The sequence below is a fragment of the Protopterus annectens genome, chromosome 7.part0 (assembly GCF_019279795.1).
Source record: "Protopterus annectens isolate FY-2018-M chromosome 7.part0, PAN1.0, whole genome shotgun sequence".
Lineage (NCBI taxonomy): Eukaryota > Metazoa > Chordata > Ceratodontiformes > Protopteridae > Protopterus > Protopterus annectens.
The window spans coordinates 1,850,812,002-1,850,838,660 of NC_056739.1; the positions used below are offsets into that span (position 1 = coordinate 1,850,812,002).

Below are 26,659 nucleotides of genomic sequence, written 5' to 3' on the forward strand. Positions count from 1 at the left end.
AATTCCTCTCAGAAACTGCCTGAGCAGAGGATGTGAGAAGACAGGGGGATCCAAGCTGTATTCTGCCGAAATAGCTGATGCGTGTATCTTGATGGAAGAATAGGACAGGCCTGTATGGAAGAGCTCTGCCAAGTACTCCACGATGTTGGCTATGTTTACCAGTGACACATCTTTTCCCTTTGCAGTACTCCAAATGAGATATCTTTTCCATTTTGCTGCATAATTCTTTCTTGTTGAAGGTCTGCGAGCCTCAAGGATAATGTCTTTAACCCTTTGGGATAAATTTGGGTTAGTTGCTCTTATGTAATGTTCCAGGCAGTCAGCTGCAGAGTTTTCAGGTTTGGATGCAGGATGTTGTAGCTGTTCTGTGTTAACAGCAATGGGATCAGGGGTAGTGTCCACATTTGTTCCCGAGACATGCTCCTCAGTAATGGGTACCAATGTTGTCTTGGCCAGTCTGGAGCTATCAGAATGATCCTTGGACGTTCCTCTTTGATCTTCAATAGCACCTTGTGCATCAAAGGAAGTGGTGGGAATGCATATGCTGTCAGGTTTTTCCAACTGAAAGATAGGGAGTCCACCTTCCAAGCAAGTGGGTGGTACGTCCTTGTGCAGAATTTCTTGAGCTGGTGATTGAGTGGGGATGCAAATAAGTCTATTTGTGGTAGTCCCCATTTTCTTGTGATGGCTTTGAAGATGTCCGGGTGTAGCATCCATTTGTGGGCATCCGTGGTAGTTCTGCTTAATATGTCTGCTAGAATGTTTTCTTTTCCCGGTACAAAAATTGCTTGTAACTGAATGTTGTAGCTCAGGGCCACATTCCATAGGTCCAGTGCCATCCGGCATAGAGGGTATGAATGTGTGCCTCCCTGTTTGTTGATGTACCACATAACTGTGGTGTTGTCTGTCCTTATCATCAACTGTCCTTCTTGGAGGAATGGTCTGAATGTCTGGATTGCCAATTTTACTGCTAGCATTTCCTTTAGATTTATGTGCAGGTGCAGCTGATCTTGAGTCCATAGGCCTTGTATGCACTTGTCCAGCATGTGGGCCCCCCAACCGAGGTCTGAGGCATCCGTTGTGATGGTTTGGCTTGGTTGAATGCTGTAGAAGGGCAAACCTGCGTTTGATTGACAGGCCTGAGCCCACCATAGGAACTCTTGCTTCAGGCATGGTATAAGTGGAATTTTGGTTTCTAGGCTGTGTCTGTGTTGAGACCATAAATTCTTCAGGTACCACTGTAGCTTTCTCATATGCAGTCTGGCATGAGGGACCAGAATTATGCAGGATGCCATGAAGCCCAGGGCTTGCAGTACTTTTCTTGCTGTTAGATGGTTCTGCTTTGTTAATGCCAAGAAGTAGAGAGGAAGTTGTTCTTGTTTTTCCACAGTTAGGAATGCCATCTGCTTTGATGTGTCCAGCTCTGCACCTAAAAAGGTTATTCTTTGGGATGGTATCAGCCTTGACTTTTTTATATTGACTGTATATTCCAGGGCTTGCAGCAAGTAAATGACTCTTTGTAAGTCTTCTGTTAGCTTGTTTTTGTTGTCCGCTTGTATCAGGCAGTCGTCCAGGTAGGGATAAATTTGGATTCCCTGAAGTCTGCAATGAGCGATTACTGATGCCAGGCATTTCGTGAACACTCTGGGAGCAGTAGATAAGCCAAAGGGCAATGCTGAGAATTGATAATGCTCTAATCCTGCAAGAAATCTGAGGTATCTTCTGCAATTTGGTCGTATGGGGACGTGCAGGTATGCCTCCTTGAGATCTAGAGTTACCAGCCAAGACTCCTTGCCCAGCATGGGAAGAAGCTGCTGTAGGGTCAGCATTTTGAATTTTGGAACAATGAGGAATGTGTTTAAAGCGGACAGGTCGAGAATAGGCCTCCATTTTTTCCCTTTTCTTGGTACCAGGAAGAGTCTGGAGTAAAATCCCTTTCCTTGTTCCATAGATTGTACCTTTTCCACAGCTCTCATTCTTACTAATTGAGCTATTTGTTTTAGAGCTTCTATCTTTTGATTTGGTGGTAGGTTTGGCATTCCTCTTTTTCCTGGTAGAGTATGGAAATGAAACCTGTAACCTTGGTCTATAGTTTGCAAAATCCACCTGTCCCTTGTGATGTAATGCCAGTTCTTTGAAAATAAGGCTAGCTTTCCGCCTAAGGGTGCTGCTAGCTGTTCCCTGGTAGGCGGTGCCAGAGCCAAGTCACTGTGATTGTCCTGTTGCAGTGGTAGTGGCTGTGTCTGCGCCTCGCTGGTTGTTGCCCTGCCACTGGCGTCCCCTGTAGGCACCCCTGGATTGATTTCTGCCTCTTGCACGCCTATTCCTGCCTCTCTGTGCTTTAGAGGAGTCTGGAAAGGACCAATTTTTGGAGGGCCAGTTCCTGCTAAACCTTGGAGGTTGGACCTGTAAGAAATCTTTCACTGTTTGTACAGATTTTGCCTTCTCTTCCATTTTCTTCAGTACCTGCTGAGCAGGAGAACCAAATAAATTCACCTTGTCCATGGGAGCATCTAATAGTTTTGATTTGACATGGTCCGGCAAGGCCTGTTCTTTCAACCATGCATGCCTTCTGATAACTGTGCCAGTCATGGCTGATCTAAAGGAAGCCTCCAGTGCATCATAGCCGCATTTTAAAGAATGGTTACTAACTTGCTGAATGTTATGCACCATTTCTAGAACATATTTCTTATCTAAAGAATCATCAGAGGACAGTTTCTTAGTTAACTGATCAAGCATAAACTCCTGATATTGGATCATATGAAACTGACAGTTCAAGGCCCTAGCTGACAGAGTAGCAGAGGTGTATACTTTTTTATCCCATCTCTCTAAGGACCTGGATTCCCTTTCAGAGGGGAGGGGATTTTTAACAGAGGTAGATGCTACTGCCTTAGGCCCCTGGGAGATAGTCTCGGGATCTGCAAAAGGAGCCTTGTATAAATGGTGATGTGTGTCCGGGACCCTGTAGAACCTGTCGGGCTTAGCAGGGGCTGGAGGTAAAGAATCAGGAGCAGTACAAGCATCATTAAATGCATCATCTACAACAGAAAGAACTGGAGGTATAGCTAAAGGCCTATGTTGTGGTAAATGCAAAAAGGTCCTAAGCCTTTTCCTGGAGTCTGAGAAATCTTGGCCCTGCCACTGAAATTGTTCCCTCATGGCATGTAAGGTTTCCCCAAAGGAAAATTCCTCAGGTGGAGAGGCAGAAGGAATCGACTCTTCAGCATCAGAGTCTTCGTAAGGAGAATAAGGAGCCTCTGGAGGGTCTGTATTGTCTGAATCATCAGAGGAATCATCCGTGGACACTGGCTCAGGGGGCTCTGCTCTAGGTCTCTTCTCTGGAGGTGGCTGCGAGGCCCTGTCTGGATGAGGTTGGGATCCCCTTATTAAAGAGATGAGATCCTCTGCCAGAGAAAGCATTTGGGAACTGGAGCTGGGCCTGTGAGAGGGGGGCTGAACAGGCACAGACTTAGTAGTTTTGGCTGCTTTAGCCCTGGCAAAAGCCTTAATGGACATGGCTGCAGGAGGCCTAGCAGCTCCACGTGCAGGGGTTGATACATCCAAGGGAATAGTGTCCGATAATTCCTGTGGAACCACAACAGCAGGTTGTATTTCAGAAGCCGATTCTACCAGGTTAGAAGAGGCCTCGGTAGAAGGCATGGATTCGGCTGAAGCAAGGACCTCTTGTTCGGTTTCGGCCGAAACCGAGACACTCGCGGTTTGCTTAACCGCGGTTTCGGCCGAAACCGCGGACCGCGAGTGTCTGTCCTTTTCTTTGCGTTTTTTGGCAATTTGTGTAGTCGGAGGATCCGACAGCATAATATACGCAAAATCAGAACCGAAAAACTGCTCAGCAAACTCCGACCGACGTCTAAGCGTCCGTCGGTTAAAAGAAGCACAGGCTAGACAAGCTGCTACGTCGTGGTCTGGGCCTAAACAAGGTAAGCAGTAAGAGTGGAAATCTTTATGAGGTATTTGTTTCCCACAAGTTAAACAGTTATTTACTTTTTCTGACATCAGCTGAGGCAAGAAAGAGTCCCCAACGGGTACTTAGCTTTTAGAAGTCTTCGAAGTAGTATTCGGTAGTAGTAATCTCTGGATCTGACCGACCGGCACTTGCGAACAGCTTCTGCTTCGGGCGCCACGTGGCAAGAAAGACTGAGGAAAATGGCGTCGGCTGATGCCTTTATACCCGAAGAACTGCAGCTATGACGTCGGGTGAAGTGCGACACCAGCCGAAGCCAGACCCAGACTTTGGAATCCGGCCGACCGAAGGGCTGCCTGACGACAGGACAAACCATTTGTAAGGACTGCAGATGCATCCTTGAAGGACATCTTCTGGAAGAACCTCATGTTGATCAGGAACAAACACAGGAATGGTTAAAGAGAGGCAAATTCAAACCAACAGATGAAAGGCAGCCCAAGATAGTGGGCTACGTACATGCTGGTTTACAAAGTCCATTGAACATGTGGGAGAAGCAGACAAATGTAGGTTTTGTAAAATCGAATTGGAAACAGTTGCACACCTCACTGCTGGCTGTGACATACTAATGGCAGAAGGACTGTATACTGAAAGGCATAATAATGTGACAAGAATGTTGCACTGGGGATTGCGCAAACATTATGGTACTGAAATGGCGGAAAAACACTGGAAACATTAGCCAAAAAGCATCACAGAAAATGATGAAGTTTATATCACGTGGGATCACCCATTGCCAACAGTTCAAAAGATAGATGCTAGAAAACCGAATATAATGGTCCAAGAAAAAAAGACAAAAGTAGCATTGATCATTAAAATTGCTACACCAGTGACTACAGTGTCTTGTGTAGAGAGAGAGAGAGAGAGAGACACAAAGTCATAAAATATCAGGATCTGCAGGCAGAAATGTGAGCAATGTGGAAGAAAGATACCTAGACAGTTCCAACAGTAGTTGGAGCAACAGGTCTTATAAAAAAAATCTACAGTCATATTTAGATATGTTACCAATTCATTAACCCCATAAGAATTGCAGAAAAAGTCATTACTGGGCACAGAGTGCTGCAAAGAGCACTTTTGTCTGACATCAAAGATTGAAACAATACTAATTTCATAAACTTTAATCCATACTTTGACTTAGGAATGGGGTCCAGTCCTGTCATAGTATTAGAAACCCAAATGCTTTGGAGAAATTAAAAGTGGGGATACTTTGCATCTGCTTTAATTATTTATCGTCAGTGCAGGTAAAGTGTGGTAGAGTGATATCTTATAGTTGTTATTTCAGCTACTATTTGGATAATTTATTTATTTATTTAAGATTTGTTGACCAGGAATGTCCAACTTGGAACAAAGCCAATGTTCAGAGAAGGCCCAGGGAAAAACGCTCCAGACATGAGAAAAAACTGGAGTACGCAGAGGAAACCCACACGAACACAGGTTGGACATGCAGACTCCACAGGGAAGGCACCCAAGCTGAGAATTGAACGAGAGAGCCTCTTGCTGTGAGCCGACAACACTACCACTGCGCCGTCTAACAGATAATCGTTAATAGTAACAGTTAACTGTTAATCGTTAATAGTCCGATAGGTAAAATCATATATTTACTGATCTATAACCCATGTATAGTCGGGTCTATATTAAATCAGTAAATGCTGATTTATCGACTTGTTAAAAGCGAAAACTAACAATCTCGAAGACACAGAACAGCAATTTTTTTCCCAGGGCAAAAAAAAAAAAAAAAGGTACAAAACACAAAATAAAGTGGGGAGCATCACCCCCCACACAAATATACCAACTCACACCCCCCTACTTAAATATACCAACTCCGAGATCACACCACAGTGGAGGAAATGAAAAGTCCTGAAAATGGCCCAGCAATTTTTTTCCCTAGGGAAAAATTTGCTGTTCCATGTCTTCGGGATTGTCAGCTTTTGCTTTTAAAGGGTCGATAAATCAGCATTCGCTATTTTAAGCGTTTGCTGATTTAATATAGACCCGTATAGCCATCATAAGTACTACTTGTATATTATTTTTGAATCCCTTCTATTTATATGTTGTATTTTTATTATAGCACTGCATTTTGATTGTAGCGCAGTCTGAATGAATGTCATTCGACTGTATTATATCTCATTTGACTGTATAGTCTTTGTACTGCATTTATTATATATCTGTCATCTCTTGACTTGGGTTATAACTGAAAAGGTTCTTGGATGAGCTCACTTTCCTGTAAAAAAAAATGATGACAATAATAATAATAATAAATAAAGAATAAAAAGTTAAATACAGGTACAAGATTTTACAAACACTATTTGCTTACTTCGATTAAAAGCCTGTTCTTTTCATTTTGTCGCTTATTTCTTTCAGGTGTGCTGTCTAACTGGCAGTCTTCTTTTTCTTCTGTTTTATCATGAGCCAAACTACCTGCATATGTAAGGGGAAAACAAATATGTTAGGGCTTAGTGTACTATGCAGAGTACATACAAGCATACAAAAAGTATTCCCTGTGAAGAAGAAAAACGTTTGTGTCAACGTTCTGCTCATACATTTGGCAACACACAGATTAATCAGAACAGGATACAGTAAAACATTTTTAGTCTCATCTCTTTTTCCTTACCTGAAGTCTCAAAGTATCACAAACAAACTACCAATGACTCACCTAGTTTAATGAACATCTACTTCCTGCTGTTGCTCTTTTTCTACTGTCAACAGTAGAAGCCAGTTGTGGCAGGTCCATTATTTAAGGACCAAGCATGATCTAGTAATGAACTGGTAGCTTTATGCCCTGTGTCCATTGTACATATTTATTTCTCTTCTATCCAGCACTGGATATTTTCCTCAACAAGTGTAACAACTCTACTTGCAACCACGAATAACACATTCCTGAAAGAGATCACTTGACATATCAAATCCAAGTTAGGAAACAAATAGCCACCCATGCAGCTGCACTCTTCAAGCAGTCAGGACCTTGCCTCAAAGACATACACGTACACACACGTACACACACGTATACACACACACACACACACACACACACACACACACACACACACACACACACACACACACACACACACACACACCACTTTAATTAGCAGTAAGTCTCATGGTGTTTTTACCATTTCCATTAGTAAATCCTTCAATTCTCTTCTCCATTCCAAATCAGCAACCCTCTGCCTGAAAATCATAACTGCCCCCCTTTTTTCTGAGTTTTATCCCCCCCAAATCTGTCATCATTTTGTGCATTTAACCCAGGTCTCTACTGTTTTTCTTTTCTTTTAGGTGTTGAGAGCTGAGAGCAAGTAATGTATACTGACACTCCAAGTCATCTAAACCTTCACCATCTTACTGGCCGTCCTTATGATGCTTTTCATTAAATGGATATCATTATTATGGCATGGACTCCAAAACTAAATATACTAATGCTCTGTAATGGAAATGAATAGACTTCACTTTGCTCGAGTACATTATGCTTACTATATAGCCAATTATTTTGATGATGTTGTCACAGCTCTCCATGCTCTAAGGAATATCTCACTTTTAGGATTTATAATTACCCTCAACAAATTATTCTCTTCTACACTGTCTAACAAGATTTGTAACAGGCAACATAACCTTGCTCATGTCTTCTTGAAGAAGTGCATTACTTTATTATTTTTTGTGGGGGGATCATTACAATCTATGCCTCATTTCCCTTAAAGTTCACATCTTCATTCTCATCCATTATCAATGACCCCCACCTTCCCAGCGTTAGAATCTTGCATAAAAAAATGTACCTCTCTTCTCACGCAGGTGAATAATACATTCAAAAAATAGTCCAATTAATAATGGCCCTGAGAAATGCTACTAGGGTAACCTGCTAGCTACTGGACTATCAGATGACAAACCACTTCAATAATTAGCCAGTGACCTGTGCATCTTTATTCATCGGTTAAACCTTTTTTCTTGAACATTGTATTTGTATTGTATGTTCTTCTTGTTTTATGCAAAATGTAACTATAAACTTTGATAAATAGTTAAGTCTCCTGTTCATCTCATTTATATCAGCGATACTGATTACACTGGAATATCATATGCAAATGTTTATTAAAAAATTTAATTAATCTTAGTAAGCTAAAATTCCAGTAATTTTAACAGTGACTGTCAATGTAATTTCCAATGATTGCCATAATTCCATTATTCTTTTATAGTATATCTGTATATAAGCAAAATTAAAGTAGTTCTAAGTACAAAACACTGAAAGCAAACTGACAGCTATACAAGTTGGAAATATAAAAAAAATTAAAATTATACTGAATGAGTGTTCTGGCCTAAATTCAATGAAATACTGCTTTCTCCTGTACTCAGTTCATATTCCATAATTTTATGGTGGTATTTTCTTTCCATAAAAATGAAAAAAATTACTGCCCTTCGTTTACACATTGTATTTCTTCTGCTCTCTGTAAAATAAGTGCAAACTACTTGTGCCCTCACAAACTTGAGTTTTGTTGAAAAGTTCCCCAGGATCTGACTGCCTAACCTAGTATCAAACAATACAAAAATACAATGAAACTAGACCAAGAAATGAGCATAACAGGTTTGATTAATTAGTACTTTTGTTACTTCTATCCACAATGGCACACACCATCAGAATGTCAACTTTCAAAATCAACAGCCTTTCAAAACCTGTTTAAACATCATGTGATTTTTAAATTTAAATTAAATTAAATTGTAATTATTTCATTGACTATTAAGTTTTTCTAATTAATTCTGAAAGAGTTAATTTGTAATCATGCAATATTTAAACAGGATATCATATAAGTCTAAGGTTTTGGGAGTGGGCATTCCCATAGGTTCATAGGTTCATACTAGGCTATCTGCCCTGAGGCAATTATAAGCCTAGCCCGATTCTGTATGGCTTACGCCACCCCTTGATTTGAGTATACTGTGCCCTTTAAGGTTTAGTTTATTGTGCCTCTGTCTAATAGTGACACGGGAGTAATCCCTGGGACAAACCTACGATCCCCCATCCACCTATCGAGATTCTTCTTGAAAAGATTCAGTGAGGTGCACTGCCTCACATGAACTGGAATTCTATTCCAGAGCGAAGGGAGCCCCTGGGTTATGAACCTGTCCCTCCAGCAAGTTCTATTTATTTCTGTGCTGAGGTTCAAGTCCCTCAAGCGTGTGGCTCTAAGGGATTTAGATTTACTGAGGTGGAGCATGTCCATTAATTCTGGATTTGACATAGCTTTGTATGTCAGGCATAGATCGCCTCGAAGTAGGCGGTATGCAACTGAGTAGAGCTGGAGTTTTTTTAACCGAGCAGCATATGGCATCTGTTTGAGACCCTTGACCCTTGATCCTCTTGGTGAGATACTTCTGGGGTCTTTCTAACTGCTGCAGGTGTCGGGTAAGGTACATCCCAAAAGGGGCATTGTATTCTATGATGGGCCTGATGAGGGATGAATAAAGGGGCACGATTACCTCTCTTGATCTAGATGTGAAACCCTTCGTGATGAGGTGGGCTATGTACAAGGTCTTTCTAACCACTTTGGCAATGTGGTTTTCAAAGGAAAGATTGCTATCAACTTGGGTCCCCAGGTCCCTAATAACTTTCTCTGTACTTAATGGGTTTCCGCCTATGTGGTAATTTGTGGGCACATTGTTTTTGCCAAAGGGTATGACTATACATTTTTTGGCATTTAGCTTTAGACCATGGCGCTGGCACCAGTTATCTGTCTCTGTGAGACCTCTTTGAAGGATGTTTGTGTCAGCTGGAGAGTTGATTATGGCGCCCAGTTTGCAGTCGTCTGCGAACTTGGTGAGCCATAGTCCTCCCACGTTTGCCTGTACCTTGGAAAAGTATATACCGAACAAGAGTGGTCCCAGGACAGAACCCTGTGGGACGCCACTTGTGACTGGTTTCAAGTCTGTCATGGCTCCAGCAACTCTCACTCTGTGGGTTCTGTCTTTGAGCCAGTTTGCGACCCATCTTGTGACATAGGGGTTTATATTTAAGCTGGATAGCTTATCTATGATGCCCGAGTGGGGTATTGTGTCAAATGCCTTTGCAAGGTCCAGATAGGCTGTGTGGACTACCTTCCCTTCATCTATGGCTTTGGTGACTGTTTCGAAGAAGTCAACCAGGTTCAAAAGGCAGGATCTGCCCTTGACAAAGACGAACTGGGTAGGATCTAGTGTCTGTAGGTCCCCAATGTCTTTGTTTATGAGCTCCATGATGATCCTCTCCATAGCAGACTAAGCTAGTCAGGCTTATGGGGCGATAGTTTCCAGGGTCCGTAGAGGCTCCACCTTTGTGGAGTGGGACCACTGTTGCTGTATGCCATTCTGTGGGCACATATCCTGTAGTGAGGCTGAGATTGTATAGCTGTTTTATTTGAGGGATTAGTTCCTCTTGGAGTTCATGTAGGACGCAACCTGGGACGCCATCTGGTGTCATGGAAGCAGTGTTTTTTGCTTTGGAGAGGGCAGCTTTCACCTGAGCATCAGAGATGTTTGGGAGGCAGCCCTCTGCTGGGATAGATACTTGCTCTTTTGGGAGGGAGGGGGTGGAGAAGTTTGCACTGAACCTGTCTGCCAGGATATTGGCGATGTCTGTGGGTTCAGTGTATTTTTTGTCGTTTAGAATCAACTCAGAACAAGTCTGGGAGTTGCATCCCAGGTTTCTAACATAACTGAAAAAAGCCTTATGACTGTCTTTGGTGTCCTGTGCAATTTTTCTCTTGAAGCTGGCCTTGGAGGATTTTATGAGGGATCGTAATTTTTTGCTAGTACTGATCAGAGATGCCTTCCCTATTAGGGATTTTGCTCTATCATGTAGTAGCTTCCTCCTTCTGTTGTACAGTTTATTTATGGCAGGGGTCCACCAGACTGGACGCCTGCCTTTGGATGATTGGGTCTTGGTTTTGTTTGAGATAGCATGATCCATGCATTCCTGGAGATGTCCATAGAATGCATTTATATAGGATTCTGCAGCTTGGGCCGTAGTTTCCACTGGCCCTGGGGCCTTGTAGGATGAAGACTATATCACTGTGGACAAAATTAACAATTAAGTACGAGTTTTTCTGCTCATTTTTTGGTTGCATTTCAATCTAATTTATTTTCAGTTTTACTCATTTATTTTATTTTCTTGTTTCTTTATTTCATTATAAAAATAAACAAATACACATTGTAATAACGTATGTGTTGCAAATGCTAACCACAGAAGTATATGGTATGCTTTATGAATAGCAAGGGTTTGAAAATGACTGCCAAGCCAGGTAAAGGCACAGTGATCTACTACTATAATATTTAAGACAGAAACTGATAAATGAGGTTTAGTAACAAACCAATTTGTCCAGGGACATCTTCAGAGGAGTGTAAGATAAATATATTAGTCAGAGTTAAGAGGGTAGGGGGGATGAAAGGGTTAAATGGGAATGAAGGATGATTAGGAGGAAACAAGGTAAGGGTAGGAATGCGCTTAAGGAGTTTATGCAAGTGTAAATGGGTAACGAATCACATTTTGGCATGAACTTGCTAAGGCAAGTGATGTCCAAGATGATCTGTAGGTACTGTGGAGCAGGTAGTCCTTGGACTTTGATGAAAGGGGTGAACCTGGTAAGTAGCCATGATCAGGGTGAGGTGGAGTTGGATGGCATGGTTGTTGGCTTCTTAATTTTTTGCGTTTTACCAAGGTAGTTTACATGTGTGTGATACTTATTTGCAGGGAATTCATTGGTGGGGCGGGTTAATTATGTTTGGAGCTTGGTTTCTGGTGTTGTGAGGTGTGTATTGGGAGCAGTGTTGGTATGCATCCTCAAGGCAGAAGGTTTAGGTAGTGTGAGCATTGGTAGTGTTCATATTAGTAGTTTTTTTTTCTCTGTCTCGTGTTGGAAATGGAGTTGGTTTGTTGATGGTGGTGTTTCAGGTTGTGGTGGTGTGTGTTGGAGTCTTTGTGAGTGCTATGGCATCTCTCCGGTGTTGGTGTAGCATGGCAGTCATGTGTGACTCAGTAGCTCAGTCTGTTAAACACTTTCATAACATTAACTTTGTGGGCTGTGTATGCTCTCCATCATGCAGCTTTGGTGTGGTGGGTTTGGAAGTGACTTGTGTCCTGGGGTGGATGTTTTTTGTGGGGGGCCTTGGGTTCTCGTAATGTCCACTTGGTTTGGATTCATTGGTGGTTTGGTGTTTTGTGGGCTATGCCTCCTTTTGCAGGCTGTATGGAGCAGCTGTTGGGGTTGGCGCTTCAGAGTATCATGTCGATGACTTTTTTAATATGATAATTGCTATTTTTTTATTATTATAACACCTGATGTTTGTGTATTGTTTGTACTTATACTTTTGAATCATGGTTTTGGAGCTTGTCTCCCCGGGCCTCTACTGAAAATGGACATATATCCATTTAGACTAGCCCGGTCAACAAACGTAAAATAAAATAAAAATAAAAATAAAATAAAATGTACTATGATCTGTGAGATTTTTACAGAAGGTCCAGAATTTTGCTTCATATTTTTCATCTGCTCCTCGTAAAGCTTGATGTTTTCCTGCAAATCATTGAGGATTGAAATCATTATATAATCGACAATTTGAGTTTAGAACTTCATATCCTTCACAAAATCCATGCTTACACTAAATCTTTTATTCTAGCAACTCTGTAAGTTTATAAGAGCAATATTTAAAATGTGTCCTTATTTTTGGGCCATTGTCCCCACATTATTTTGTTTTCTTCCTTCATTAAATGGAGGGAATAGGGTTAAATACAGAGAAATAATGTCTTGGGGGTACATGCAGGCAAGAGGTAAAGGGAACTGCTAGGTTTATCGATTTGGTTACTTATAAGCTTGGTTCATATAGTGGGGGTTGGTGGGTGTGTGGATACCACTCAACTTTACAGATTTCTTTGAATGCCCAGAATTTTGCTTCATATTTTAGTCATCCACTGTGGTCAAACAATGATTAAGTGGTTTGGGTGAACTAGTGGCTATTCATTGAAGACTACAGTTAGAGATGAATGGCAGATATTGGAGTTCGAGACTGCATGCTCTACAGAGAATTCACGTTAGAGCCAAACCTGTAATTCTAACAACGTTCTAAGTTTGTGGGAGTAATATTTGAAGTTGCTCCAGTTTTGGGCATTTTATTTTAATTATGGCACTATCCAGCTTTCCTGCTATAAGAGGTTGAGGAGTATAGTTGTGTGCACCTTCCTATTAGGGTGTTCGGTAGCTGCTGAGTGTACGTGAGTTAACGTTTGTGTTTGCCCACACGCACTGTACTGGTAGCTGGTAGGGGCATATCTCTTGACAGTCAAGATTTTCTCAGACTGTCCAGAAGCTAACTCAGACTTTGGTTATATATAACAAAAAGGAAAAATCCTGGGAGATATTTTATAGTTTCAGTTGTTTCTATAACTTGAGTTACCTAGCTTGCTTGCAAGGTAAGGAACCTGCTTCTCTAGTGTTATATGACTTTAAATAGGTCAAACAAGTTTGAGCCATGTGCAAACTGAATGCACTTTACTATGGGAGGGTTCATTTTCTGGTTCACAAATTATAGTGCCTTAAAAACTAGATGGTTCAATAGTTGTGGAAGCGGCTATTAAAAGCACTTTGCTTCAGAATCCTGTGTTAATAAAGTGAGCGACAGATGTGTTTCTCTGACACTGGTTACCAAAGGACAGCCCTTTGCACTTCATTACTTATAAACAATGACTAGTGCTGGTGCTACAGAGATCAGGTGCTAATGTGTTCTGGGGGGAGGGGTTGCTGTATCAGTCCACTTCATACTTCGCATAAATGAGGTTTTCTGGAGGATTAGTTGCTAATCATTTAGATTTGAAATTTGGAAGTGGCATACACTTGGGGTTCAGTCTTCATACCATTCAGGTGGTTCTTGATAATGTTGGTCCTGTTTTGTCAGCTTTTAAGTTTGTTGGACCATTTTGAAGGTTATCCTTACTTCAGGTCAGCAGTTTGTTGCGCTGTGTCTTTATCTGGATTTTTGCACCAAGAGGTTATGAGGTAATAGCCGAACCTCCAGATTTTCTCATATTTTGGTTGCCTTATAATTTTATCCATTTTCATGAAATTGTGGTTGTCTGGCAAATCTTTACAGCCTGGAGTTAATGGAGGGATGGCAGGAGTTTGTAACAGCAATAGTGGGGACATGCTGATGTAACACCAGTTGTCTGTCTGCTTTCTAAGTTTATAAAGAGCAATATTTTAGAAATTGCCCCTAAATTGGGTCATTGTCCCACTTTTATTTACAGCTTTGTTTACACATTTTCCTCAGTGAAATTGAAAGGGATGACTGGCATGCATTTTACTGCTTGTTTTGCAGTAAGTGAACATTGCTGCCCCGAGGTGGCAGAAGAGACAGATTTGGCCCTTCTTTAAACTTTGGGGTTCTCATATCTGACAGATAACTTAATGTATACATTAAAGTCGGGGTCATATAGATAAGGTGTTTGCCATACAGACATACAGGTATATTGTTTGAAATTCTTCTTTGTTTCAGTTCTTGTAAAGGCAAGGTGCTTAATCTGTTTTCTTTTGCAGATTGCGTATGTCTGGAATTTGAGTGGGCATCGATTGGTGACCTGAAGGAAGGAAACGAGAAAGGTGATGGAGGCTATTTCAATGGATATCCCGGTCGCTTCTGTGGTGCACAATGAGATCACAGATGGGGGAGTGCTGAGTGAGCAATGGTCAGTGCCCTGATGGAAATGGATTTGGATGGTAATGGATTCTGCTTGTGTGGATGTTTTGATTGCTGGAGTGGTGTACAATGAGGTAGCAAGTAATCTTTATTTAGTGTTCATTAAAGCACATCAGAGTTGGAGGAGTTTGATGTAGTACAGGGGCAAGTTGAGGGGCAGGTATGTTTGGGGCAAGGTAATGCAGGGCTGGGGATTGTTTATGGGTAGCCTGGGATTTCCACAGGTGGGTTGGAGTCACAACAATTCTTCTAGGGCCCTTGCAAGCTAAGTTCAATTCTTATTTCCACATGCTGCTCCTATTCTTTAAGAGGGACATGGGTGGAACCTCTGGGGTGAATTTACGGTTACCTATCCAAATGTTTTGTAAGGTGCTAAGGAGGTGTCTTGTTTGATATGAAGGGGGAGTTTGATCCAAACGTGGTATTTTCTGGGAGACAAATCTGTTCCTCAAGCAGGTTTTAGTAATGTCACATATCAGGTTAAGGACCTTAGAGAAAGTAACATGTATACCATTTGAATTCTGCTTTAGGCTGGTAGGAGGTGTTCGGTATAGGTACTACTTTTCCAAGTAGATAGGGTTTGATGGAGCATTGTCAGTATGTGGGTGTTTTGGGGTACATGTGTGGAACTGGATATTTTGTTGGCTAAGCAGAAGTTAGAAGGCTTATGCAAGACATTGTTTGGGATTCCTTGCAGATGCAGGACATGTTTACTTTCTTAACAGATACCAAGGTAACAAATGGAAAGAAAAGGTTCGAGGGGAAGCCAGGGCCAAGCACTGGATTAAGGATGTTCTTCAGCTTCTTGGGTTACTGAAGTTGCATGTTGGCCAGTCTAATCTGGTTGCTTGGGTTGGGGTTAATAAGTTGGTGCATTTCAACACTGTGCTGCCTTTGGAGCAATTCACTGGGGTGGCTCTTGGGGTAGATGGATAGGCTTGGTCATGGGGATTTGCATTCTGTTTACAAATCTTATGGGAGGTGTTGGGTTGGGGGCATAATTTGGGGGGATTATCTGTGGCTTGTTGAATGGCGGGATAGAGGGACAATTGGGGATGCTGAATATCTGGAGTTTCAATTTAATCTGGAGTAGGTTTAGTGGGTTTTGCGGCTTAGGATTCAATTTCATTTGTTTAATATGACAGTGGTATGGGTTGTGCTGTCTGTGTTTGATGAGGTGTGTCAGAATGCGTTAAGGTTAAAGGCTTGCTGCAGGAGGTTGGGGCACCTTTTATAAGTAAAGCATATGGTAGGGCATTGCTAGATGGGTTAAATGTGTGTTACATCTGTCTGTGGAAAGGAGTTTGATGGGAAAGGTTTAGTATTTGTCAGGCTTGGAAGCAAGGTAAGGCAGTTCAATTGGTCAAGGAGGATTTAGCTGCGAGTACTGCAGTTGCACGGGTGACAAGGCTAAGTGAACTTACTAAATCTCGGTCAGTAATTCATTGGTTTGAAGGGTTGGGGTTAGGTTGAGAGTGTGAAGATTGACAGACTTTGGCTATTGTCAAGAAAGGTTTTGTTGCGGGGGTTGGTTTTGTGAAATGGAGGTTCATGGGGTTATAGTTTATGTGGCATTTATGTTATCGATTATTTTTAGTCATTCAGAAGGTGGTTTGCTGGTCAGCAAATGTTAAGATGGCCATTATGTTTTCCTTCTTATACTGGATAGTTGGTGTGATGTCAGGATTGCTCTTAAATTGACTTTGGAAAGGAAATCTCATTTGGACATTATTATATATACATTGGGTAGGAAAACAGGGCTACAGTTAGGCTTGATGGTAGGCAACTGAGCATCCAAGTCCTCCAGATTATGTGGAACGCTCCGCATTTAACAATGAGCAAAGCCACTGTTCCACTGTTATGCACTGAACAGCTGTGGCTTCGCTACACGGATTCTTATTGGTTTGTGTACCGCAATTACTGCCAGTCAGCATCGCAGTAAACAAACCAGTGCATAGTAGCTCTGCTGCCCTTCCTACGTAAACAAGCGCAGCACAATAGTCAGAGATTTAAGGCACATCTTCACTGTAGTTTTTGTTTCATATTCAAAGATACAGTTGCTATATCTGAGGCCTCTGAACAAATGTGATGAGACCAATAGTGAAATGTCACTCCTCTGATAGGATGTTTCCACATCTGGCATACAATTGATGGGGAGGTCCTAACTGCGACACACTAACCCACGCACGTTCAAGCTTGCACGGCCCAACAGCAGAACAGGAACAAACAAGAGCCAGCAACAGGTTCCCAAAGACTTTAATGAAGTAAAATAGTGTCAAAGACACAAACACTCTCCATAACCTCAAACTAGTTTCGGTGTAATACCTTCTTCAGTGAGGATAACAGCCATAATAATTACAAAAGACATGCTCCTTATATATACATAAATAATTAATCAACTAATAACCAAATGGTTACCAATTAGTTACAAAATCAAATTTAAAGACATGCTTCAAACTGAGACCTAACTAATAAGTAGGAATTCTTAAATGCACAAACAGTGCATGAATAATACAATTTAGACAAAAATATAAATGTAAATAACAATAATATAAAGCCCAGATGTGGTGTTAAATAACTAACAAATATATATATATATTATTAATATATATGTGAAAATACATTACAAATGGTCATTCAAACCTGGAGAAAAAAGAGCTCCCAGGTGAATAATCCAGTATTTCTCTTTCATACTTAGGACACTCTGCCAACCAGTCTGGTTGGACCTGTTGCCCTGTACTTTATCAATGGCACAAAATATAAATTTAGCAGATGGATGCTTAACAGTATGTTGATATAGTGCATTACTAATTTTGTGGGTCCGAATGTCACTACGATGTTCTCCAATTCTAGTTCGGAGGGACCTTGAGGTTTTACCCATATAAAAAGCTTGACACTGACATATGGCTAAATAAATCACCCAGCATGTTGAACAATTGGCAAATATACGTATATCAAATATCTTACTAGTATTGGCACTAGAAAATTCCTTAGTTTTATTAATACTTAAACAGGAAGTGCAATGACCACACGGGAAAGTCCCCAACAACTCATCACCAGAAAGGGTAAGTTGTCTGTATGTTGCACCTCCACTGTCCTGATGTTTATAATGAGAGAATAACGTGCCCAAAGTTTTGCCCCTCCTGTAAGAAATAGAACATTCGTCAGTCAAAATGTGACGAAGATGTTCATTAGCCAAAAGTATATTCCAATTGTTATTCAACACATTTCTGATCAATTGATGATTTTTCCCAAATGTAGTAATAAATCTAATGGTATCACCTTTATCAGTATCCCTACTCTGGTATTTTAAAAGATCTGATCTAGACTGCTGATCTGTCCACAACCTGGCACTGGATATGTCCCTCATAGAATAACCTCTATCAAGAAATCTATAATTTAAATCCTGGATGGCATCTTGATGATCCTGAGGAGATGAATTAATACGTTTAAGACGCAGATATTGTGATTTGGGGATGTTGCGGATGGTGTGGCGTGGGTGCATACTAGAAGAATGAAGTAGAGTATTAAATTGTGGATACTTCCTATGTATTTTAGTGCTTAGGGTATTGTCCTCATTACGATATACCGTGACATCCAAAAAGTCAATGGTACACTGATGGTATGTTATAGAGAATTCAATACCCCAAACATTGCTGTTCAAATGTTCCACAAATTCCATCAAATAGTCAACATCCGCACGCCACACCATCCAACAATCATCAAGATAACGTCTCCAAATATCCATCTCCTCTAAGTAAATGTTGTGCAAAGGATCATATATGAGACATTCCTCCAGGTATGCCATAAAGAGGTCAGCATATATGGGGGCAAAGGAAGCCCCCATAGCTGTACCTCTGAGTTGCCAATAGCAATCACCCTGGAAGAAAAAAACATTTTTATTCAAAACATGCTCTGACAAACATACCAGTAGCGTGTTAAATCCAGGTGGGTATAGATCAGATCTTTGAAGCCAGTAATCTAACGCCTGTAGGCCAGCCCAATGAGGGATACTCGTATAAAGGGATTTTACGTCTAAAGTACACATTGTCCAATCTGGATCTAATTGTGTATCAACCACGATGTTAAGAAACTCCGTGGTGTCCTGTATACGAGCTCTGACCATGGGCAATAGTGGCTTAAGATATGATGTTAGAAAAACCGATATAGGTTCTGTAAGGGAACCATGACCAGACACAATAGGTCTCCCAGGAGGAGCACTGAGAGACTTGTGAATTTTGGGTAACAGATAAAGAATCTGCTTTTGTGGATCATCTACTTGAAGGTGACTGGCAGTTTTAGATGAAATAATACCTTCTTCTACTGCTTGTTGGATAAATATGTCAATGTCATGTTTAAACTGGGGTGTCGGATCTGTCCTCATATGCTTATAGCATTGGGCATCAGACAACTGTCTTAATCCTTCCTGTACATAATAGTCATTATTTAGGACAACCACCGCACCCCCCTTATCCGCCTGAATGATGACAATATTATGATTTTGTCTCAATTCAAACAAAGCTTCCCTCTCTAAAGGTGTGATATTGTCCTGAGCTATATTAATATTAAAGTTGGGAAAATGTAGGTCCCTCAAAACAGCTTGTTGGAAAATCCCAACGTTTTTATTCATTGGAGGCTGGAATGTTGATTTTTTAAATATAAAATCAGTAGATCTTTGAGTGACCTGATTACTCTGATCCTGAAAGAAAATTTTTAAATTCAACTTCCTACAAAATTCAATAACATCAACCGATACAGAATAATGATCTGAGAAAAAACTTGGGACAAAACCCAATCCTTTATTAAGAACACAATGTTGTTCCTTAGTCAATGTATGATCAGACAAATTTAAAACATTGTCAAAAGGTTGAGCTATTTGTTCAGCAATGCCTGAACTAACCCCGTCATAGAGTCTGTATTTGTATCTGCTCCTATGCTTCCTCCCCCCTCGGGATTTCCCAACATGTTTAAAGGGAACTTAGATTTATTTTTCTTTTTTACAGGGGATCTGACACTGGTGCCTCCCTCGCTGTCAGTGTAGGATGACTCCTCTCCTGAGGTACTGGTGTAACTGGAATCATGGTGTTTTAAAATTGACCTAGGTCTTTTCTTTGATTTACCCACATGTGTAAACGGTCTGCCCATTGACATCAGAGGAGAGTGAAGCTACAATGCTAAGTTCTTCTTGCAAGACTCTGTGATTCAAATCTGATGCGACATTGGTAAACCCTGGAATGACCACTGAGCAAAAAGGAGCCACTACAGAACTCTCATGTGGAAGTGTGCCATAGGGACCAGAGTAATTGCTGCAGCCATAGAACCCAAGGCCTTGAGGACAAATCTTGCCTGGATTCTATTGTTTGCCAGGAGGATTGAAACTTGACGATGAATGGTTAACACTCTTTCATGAGGCAGTTTTGCTATCATGGCCCTTGTGTCTCAATCTGCCCCTATAAATGTGATATACTGACAAGGCAACAAGGCAGACTTTTTGTAGTTTATGGTGATTCCCAGTTCTGTACAAGTGTGAATAGTGGAGTCCTGTGCCTCAACCAGTTGATGCTTGGTGGTGGTAGTGAGGAGCTAGTCGTCTAGATATGGAAACATCCAGAATCCTAAATGCCTCAGGTGAGCCGTGACTACTGCCATGCATTTGTTGAACACCCTGGAGGCTGTGGTGAGATCAAAGGGGAGAGATCTGAACTGGTAATGACTGGCTCTCAGCTGGAAGCATAGATACATCCTGGATCGTCTGTCCATTTTTATGTGGTAGTACGCATCTTGGAGATCCATAGAGCACATTCAATTGTCTTGACCCAAAAAGGGAAGAATGGACTGCAGTGTTACCATTTGGAACTTTGTTTTCTTGACTGATTTGTTCAGTTTGCTGAGATCCTAAATGGGCCTCCAGTCCCCTGTCTTTATTGGAACTAAAAAGAACCTTGAGTAAGTGCCGGATTTGATTTGGTCTTCCGGGACTTTTTGGATGGCTCTTTTTTCTAGCAACCTTTGAACTTATAGGTTTGCTTGATCCCAAAGACTGGATGGAACATCTGGGATTGACTGTTTTCTTGTAAGGAGTGGTTGGGAGAAGGGGATTTTGTAACCCCTGGATATTATCGATAGTACCCATGTATCTTCAGTGATTGTTCACTAGGCTTTTGGGTACAAGGATAATCTGCCCCTGACTGCCTCCAGAGGCGGACAGTCGGGCTTCCTTTCAGGAGCGCTGGAAGAGCTTGCCAGAGAAAGTATCTCTGTCAGCCTGATTCTGCGGACCCCCCCCCCCACTGCAAGATCGGTGTCTCCCGTTATTATTTCCCCCTCTGCCCCTAGGGAAAAAATCTCCACGTTTGTCAGGCGCAACTCCCCGAGATTTCTGGAACCACATCTTGCCACTCTTCTGACCTTTGTGGTAAGGTCTGGAGGGAGTGGAAAAAACGTCCTCCCACAGCAGAGAGAGTTTTGCCATCCCATTCACACCTGGTAAGAGTCTCTTTTACCTGAGGCCTGAACAGCGATGAGCCATCAAAGGGGGTTTTGGTAAACAAGGACTTGAAGGGCTCCATAAATTGACAAAGGCACATCCAGGAGTGTCTACACAAGGCAACTCCTGTGCCTGCTGCCCTACTTACTCCATCTGCTGCATAAGAGATCAGTCAAATGGAGGAGTTAACTACAGAAGTCACGGTCGCAAGCTGTGAAGCCACCTTGCCTGCAGCTCATTCAACTGTAGGATCCTGTAGGGTATCTCCCAACTCCTTTAGAAGATCCCTCTGAAGGCATGTAAAGTGGGACAAATAATTCAGCAACCTGAGAGTAAAGGCCGCTGAAGAAAACATATGCTTCCCATACCTGTCCATCGTACGGGAGTCTTTGTTCGCCGGATGGACAGAAGAAGTCTCCACCAGCTCTTTCTTGGTGGCTGCTGCCACCACCATAGCATCAACAGGCACACCCTTTGATAGAAAAGGCTTATCATCTGGAGCAGTTATGAATTTATTAGGCCTCCTCGGAACTGGTTCCATAGTTTCTGGAGAGCTCCACACCTTCCGACTAACTAAGGCCAGCAGTGGGTTGAAAAGTGGAGACACCCAAGAGGTGGAGGGTTGGGAACTAAATGCATTCAGGTAGACAAACTCATCCTCAAAAGAGGCAAGGGATTTCCAGCCACCCCTCTGTCTAAGGATTTCCAGGATGTCTGAAAAAGAGACATCCTCAGAGGGGGACCGTGGGGACCCTTCTGAGTCCTCCAAGTCCGTGTTTGAAGTGAGGGACTCAGGGGAGTCCAAATACTTCCCTCTTGCAATTTTACTTCCAAGGGACTTCCTCCGAGGGGTGCTCTGGGGAGGTTTCGTTAGAGTTGGGGTCACCCAATGGGGCGTCCAGGAGCATGGGTTCCCTATGCTTGGGGGGGGAGAGGAGGTTTGGAGGCAGACACTGGCACCAAAGGAGTAGGAACCAATGCAGCTGAGGGTGGAGTGGTCTCAGAGGCCAGCACACTCCTCATCACCTCAAAGGTACCGCATTCCCAGCCCAAAAAAGTCCCTGGCTCCGAAGAGACCTGAGATCTTCTCTGAACCAAGGTTGATGGCTCTGAGGCCAATGTAAGAGCCAAGCTCACCTGTGCTGAAGCTCAGAGAGGGACAGCAGGGTTGGACAAGGTTCCGATGCCACTTCCCCCCTCGGAGCCGATGAGAGAACATTGGCCCCCAGATCCCTCGATAGACTGAGTTAACAAGGAGATCAGAGTGGTAGTTGGAACCAAGAGACCGGTGGGAATCGGAACCAACGGTTCCACCACAACGACTTCCATGCACTCCGGCTCCAAGCTCAAGGGAGTCAGATGAGGAATCGATAATGGTGTTGGTTGGACTGTCGGCACCACTTACTTATCAGCTGGGCTCGATAATAATTTTGCAAATCCGAAAGACTCCTGGATGACTGAGAGGAATGGGTGGAAGACAGATGACTGCCTGCCACAGACTGCAAAAGTGGAGACTGTTGAACAGACCGCACCGGTTCCAGAGAGGGAGACCTGGTTCTCTTGTGAGTCCTGACTGGCTCCGAGACTACTGATGGAGCCACCAGAGAAAGAGGTTTGTTGGAAGCAACACTAAGATCCAACAAACCTGAAGTTTTGTCCTTTGCTTTGGATGACTCCAAAATCAGAGCCGACGAGGACAATGGCATAGCGGACTTGTCCTGTTTTTTGACTGACTGAGTACCCTCAGAAGAAGCATCAAAGGGGCTCTTCAATAAGCCTTGCAAAATCAACTTATTTTTCCTCTCCTGCAGAACCCGAGAACTAAAGGCATGACATATGGAGCTTGAGTCCTGCGGGTAGACGGCCCATAAACAATAAACACAACTCATGTGCCCATCTGTTCGTAAGGGACATCTTTTGGCAGCATGAGTCACTTTTTAAAACACAAAGGTTTTGTCTCTTTAGAGTGATCCTTAGACATGCTATCAAAAAACTACAACAGACACCAAGAATAATAACAGTAACAATAAAACTGAAATATCACTATAACTTTAACTTTTTTTTTTTTTGAAAAGAAAGAAGAAAGAGGGAAGGGGGAGAGCCTCTAAACTAAAACAGCGAACTCCCCCAACCAAGGAGAGCCTCCAACTTAAATGGCTGCTCCTGGAAAAGTAGAGAAGAGACTGCGGGGAATAAAAAGCCCTTTAACTAAATGCAGGGCTGAAAAGAGAAGAACCCTTTAAGTGAAAACGGGTTCACAAGGACAAGGAAGGCCTAAAGAAAGATGATGGCCCCAACAACAAAAATCAGCAGCGGAAAGGTTAGAAAAAGTGCTAACCTAAGAAGAGAACACTCTAACACTCAATAATATCCAGAAACTAACTCTGTCTTTATCCAAAAATTAGAAATTATCCAAAAAGAAGAAACACTTAGCCTGAGCCAATATGAGCAATCTCGACGCTGCAATTGGCAAACGAGATCTGGGTAACTACCACTAGTCATGTTGGGATAGGGGCTAGCCTCGAGCCAGTAAAAGCTCTCGAGCTATAGTATACGGCTGAGTCAGAGCCGAAGATCGCCTCCGAACCCAAATAGCAAGAATGAAGGCAAGATAGGGACAACATAACGTCAGCTGTTTCAGCTAAATAGCAATTCTGAATGTCCATGACTTTTTCTTTTACTTTTAAGGCTATTTATGGACAATTTCAGGCCAATAAAGCCAAACCATAACCTTTGTTATGGTATTGCAGATTATAAATAAAGGTTTTGGATTTGAGAAGTGTGTCTTATTGAATTTTACAGATGTTCTACCATGCTCCATGGCAATGGCACATTTCGTGTCATTTGTCACACATTGTTAGGGCCTGTGTTCCACATTGGTCTCTTAAGAGGTTGAGACCTATGGTAGGCAACTGCCCTTGCATGGTTTTATGTGGCCTTGGGTTAATGTTCTGGTGTTGCCTTTGGCAGGTAATGTCCTGGGACTCGTTACAATGTTAATATTGGTAGTTAGAATAAGTGAGAATTTAGTTGATATACAAATGTTATGGTTACTATTTTAGTATTGGAGAGGAATCATTAGACTGTTTTAACTGTTTAGTCAATTGGCAGCTTTCGGTACTTATATGTCAGGGCTTTTGGGGTTGTTGACAGGGATCCAGTTTGGTTTAGAGAGGATGGCGTACACTGAATAATTTTTGTCTTAACCTGCCTTTTTTATGGGTGGTTAGGTTGTTGGAAAGTTTGGTTAGGAGGGTGGGGGAACAGCCTGGTCAGGTTTGTGGGTGGAGAAGAGGAACAGGCTTGCCATCTTCTGTTCCACCTCTGTTGTTGGCCCCCTCTGGTGTTGGATGTTCATTTCAATGAGTTGGGAAAGGAAAGTAAGCAGTTGAAGGCTGCTTGATAAATAAAATAAGCAAGCGGAGGTAAATTGGTTATTGGTTTGGATGCTTAATTCAATAAGTGGTAAATGAAGTGAGTGACGGGACGCTGCTTCATAAGTAAAATAAGCGAGTGGAGGTATGGATGCTGCTTACTGGGTGAGGATGAGTGAGGTCACGCTGTCCTGATTAACATTACATGGATGTTTATGCTGTGATTAAAATCAGCTATACTATGTTTCAGTTGTAATTAATAAATATTGGTTAACAAAGTTATGTTTATGGAAGTTTAATAAAGGTCGTGAAACATCATTTGCTGTGATGTGTTTATTGAAGGGGACTGGGACAAATAAAGTTTGGAAACAAACCAATTTGTCCAGGGACATCTTCAGAGGGGGGTTAGATAAATATATTAGTGGGAGTTAAGAGGGCAGCGGAGGATGAAAGGGTTAAATAGGAATGAGAGATGACTGGGAGGAAATGAGGTAAGGGTAGGGAGGGGCTTAAGGGATTTATACAAGTGTAACTGGGTAAGGAATTTAACTAGCCGCGGTGGTACAGTGGTAGCGTTGTTGCCTCACAGCAAAAGGTTCTCCTGTTCGATTCTCAGCTGGAGTGCCTTCTGTGTGGAGTCTGCATGTCTTCCCCGTGGTCGAGTGGCCTCCAAAAGACATGTGTGAATGGGCGTGCCTTTGCTGAAGGTTGGGTGTCAGGCTGGCAACTCGGCACCATAAAAATCTGCCAATCATTTGCAGACCGGAGTTCCACTGCGGCGACCCCTAACCGGGAAAAGCCAAAAAGGCAACAAAAAACAACAACAACTGGGTAAGGAATCACATTTTGGCGTGAACTTGCTACCCTCCCTCCCCTTTTTGGTGGAATAGTGGGTATTGTGCTTATTTTATCAGTCCGGGTAAGGTGGAGAAGAGGGAAAGGCTTGCCCTCTTCTGTTCCCCCTCTGGTGTTGGATGTTCATTTCAATGAGTAGGGAAAGGAAAGTGAGCAGTTGGAGGCTGCTTGATAAATAAAATAAGCAAGTGGAGGTAAGGACACTGCTTATTGGTTTGGATGTTTAATTCAATAAGTGGTACATGAAGTGAGTGATGGGATGGTGCTTCATAAGTAAAATAAGCGGGTGAAGGCAAGGATGCTGCTTATTTGGTTGGATGTGTAATTCAGTACATGGTATATGAAGTTAGTGGTGGATCTGATGATTCAAACAGAGGTAATGTCAATTTCTCTAACACAAATCAAATTCCACAGAGGAGAAATATGTTTTTTCAGTGGCCATAAGTAAAGAAGTTTTTAGCTCATTAACACCTGACGGTAATCATTTAATTAGATGTCACCCTCCCAAATGCTGCCAGAATGGACAGTGGACTTCTACAGCTGAGAGTAAAAAGAAAAATTAAATCTGACAAAATCTTTTCAACTGAACAAGAAATGCACCTTTTTGCATTGCTGTTCAGTTAAGGCAATTTTCTAACATCTAGTGTGCTTTATCACAGCAATGAGTACCACAGATTCAGTAGCGCAATTAAGTTAGAGTAGAGTAAAAGAACCACTGGTGGTCTGCATTAAAAAATTGAAAGGTTCAAGGCAGACACACAGGTAATGCTGTGGGCATAATTAAGAACAAAGAGTGATCAGCACTTTAGCTGTTATGGAGTTAAGTAAGGCTTTCACAGATGGTCATGTAATATGTTTGGAAAAACTGGGAAAAAAACAGATATTGCTGAAATATGAACTTTGACAGGGGAATAGGCTAAGATAAAAACAAATAAATTATTTATGTAGTCCAATAACCTTTGGATGTGGCTATGTAAAGGATCCAGGTTTGTGCCACTGTATAAGAAAGAAGTTTCTTCCATGTCTTAATATAAGATTTTCTTGTATTAGGTTTCCTGTCTTCCCTTAAGACAGTTAAAGCTTGAATGGAAATGAGCTGATATTAGGAACTAATATTCAGTCCTCGTAAGATGATTCATAATTCTGAGACTAGGATATAGCACCTTGTCATGCTGTTGTCTTAACAAGGACTTGTGCAGAGATAACTGACATGGTGAAAAGGTAATCAGGCTTATTACCAAAGAAAGCCACAGTTGTCTCAGTGAA

At 42.0% G+C, this 26,659-nt stretch overlaps 1 protein-coding gene across 1 annotated transcript in view; it reads right to left on the reverse strand.

Annotated features, from left to right (window-relative positions):
• Positions 1-26,659, reverse strand: part of LOC122807249 (protein FAM169B-like) — a 446,649-nt gene that overhangs the window by 48,417 nt on the left and 371,573 nt on the right. The window contains exon 7 of the mRNA XM_044078338.1: positions 6,294-6,397. Coding sequence (XP_043934273.1) covers positions 6,294-6,397 — 104 coding nt within the window. The remainder of the gene's footprint in view (positions 1-6,293; positions 6,398-26,659) is intronic.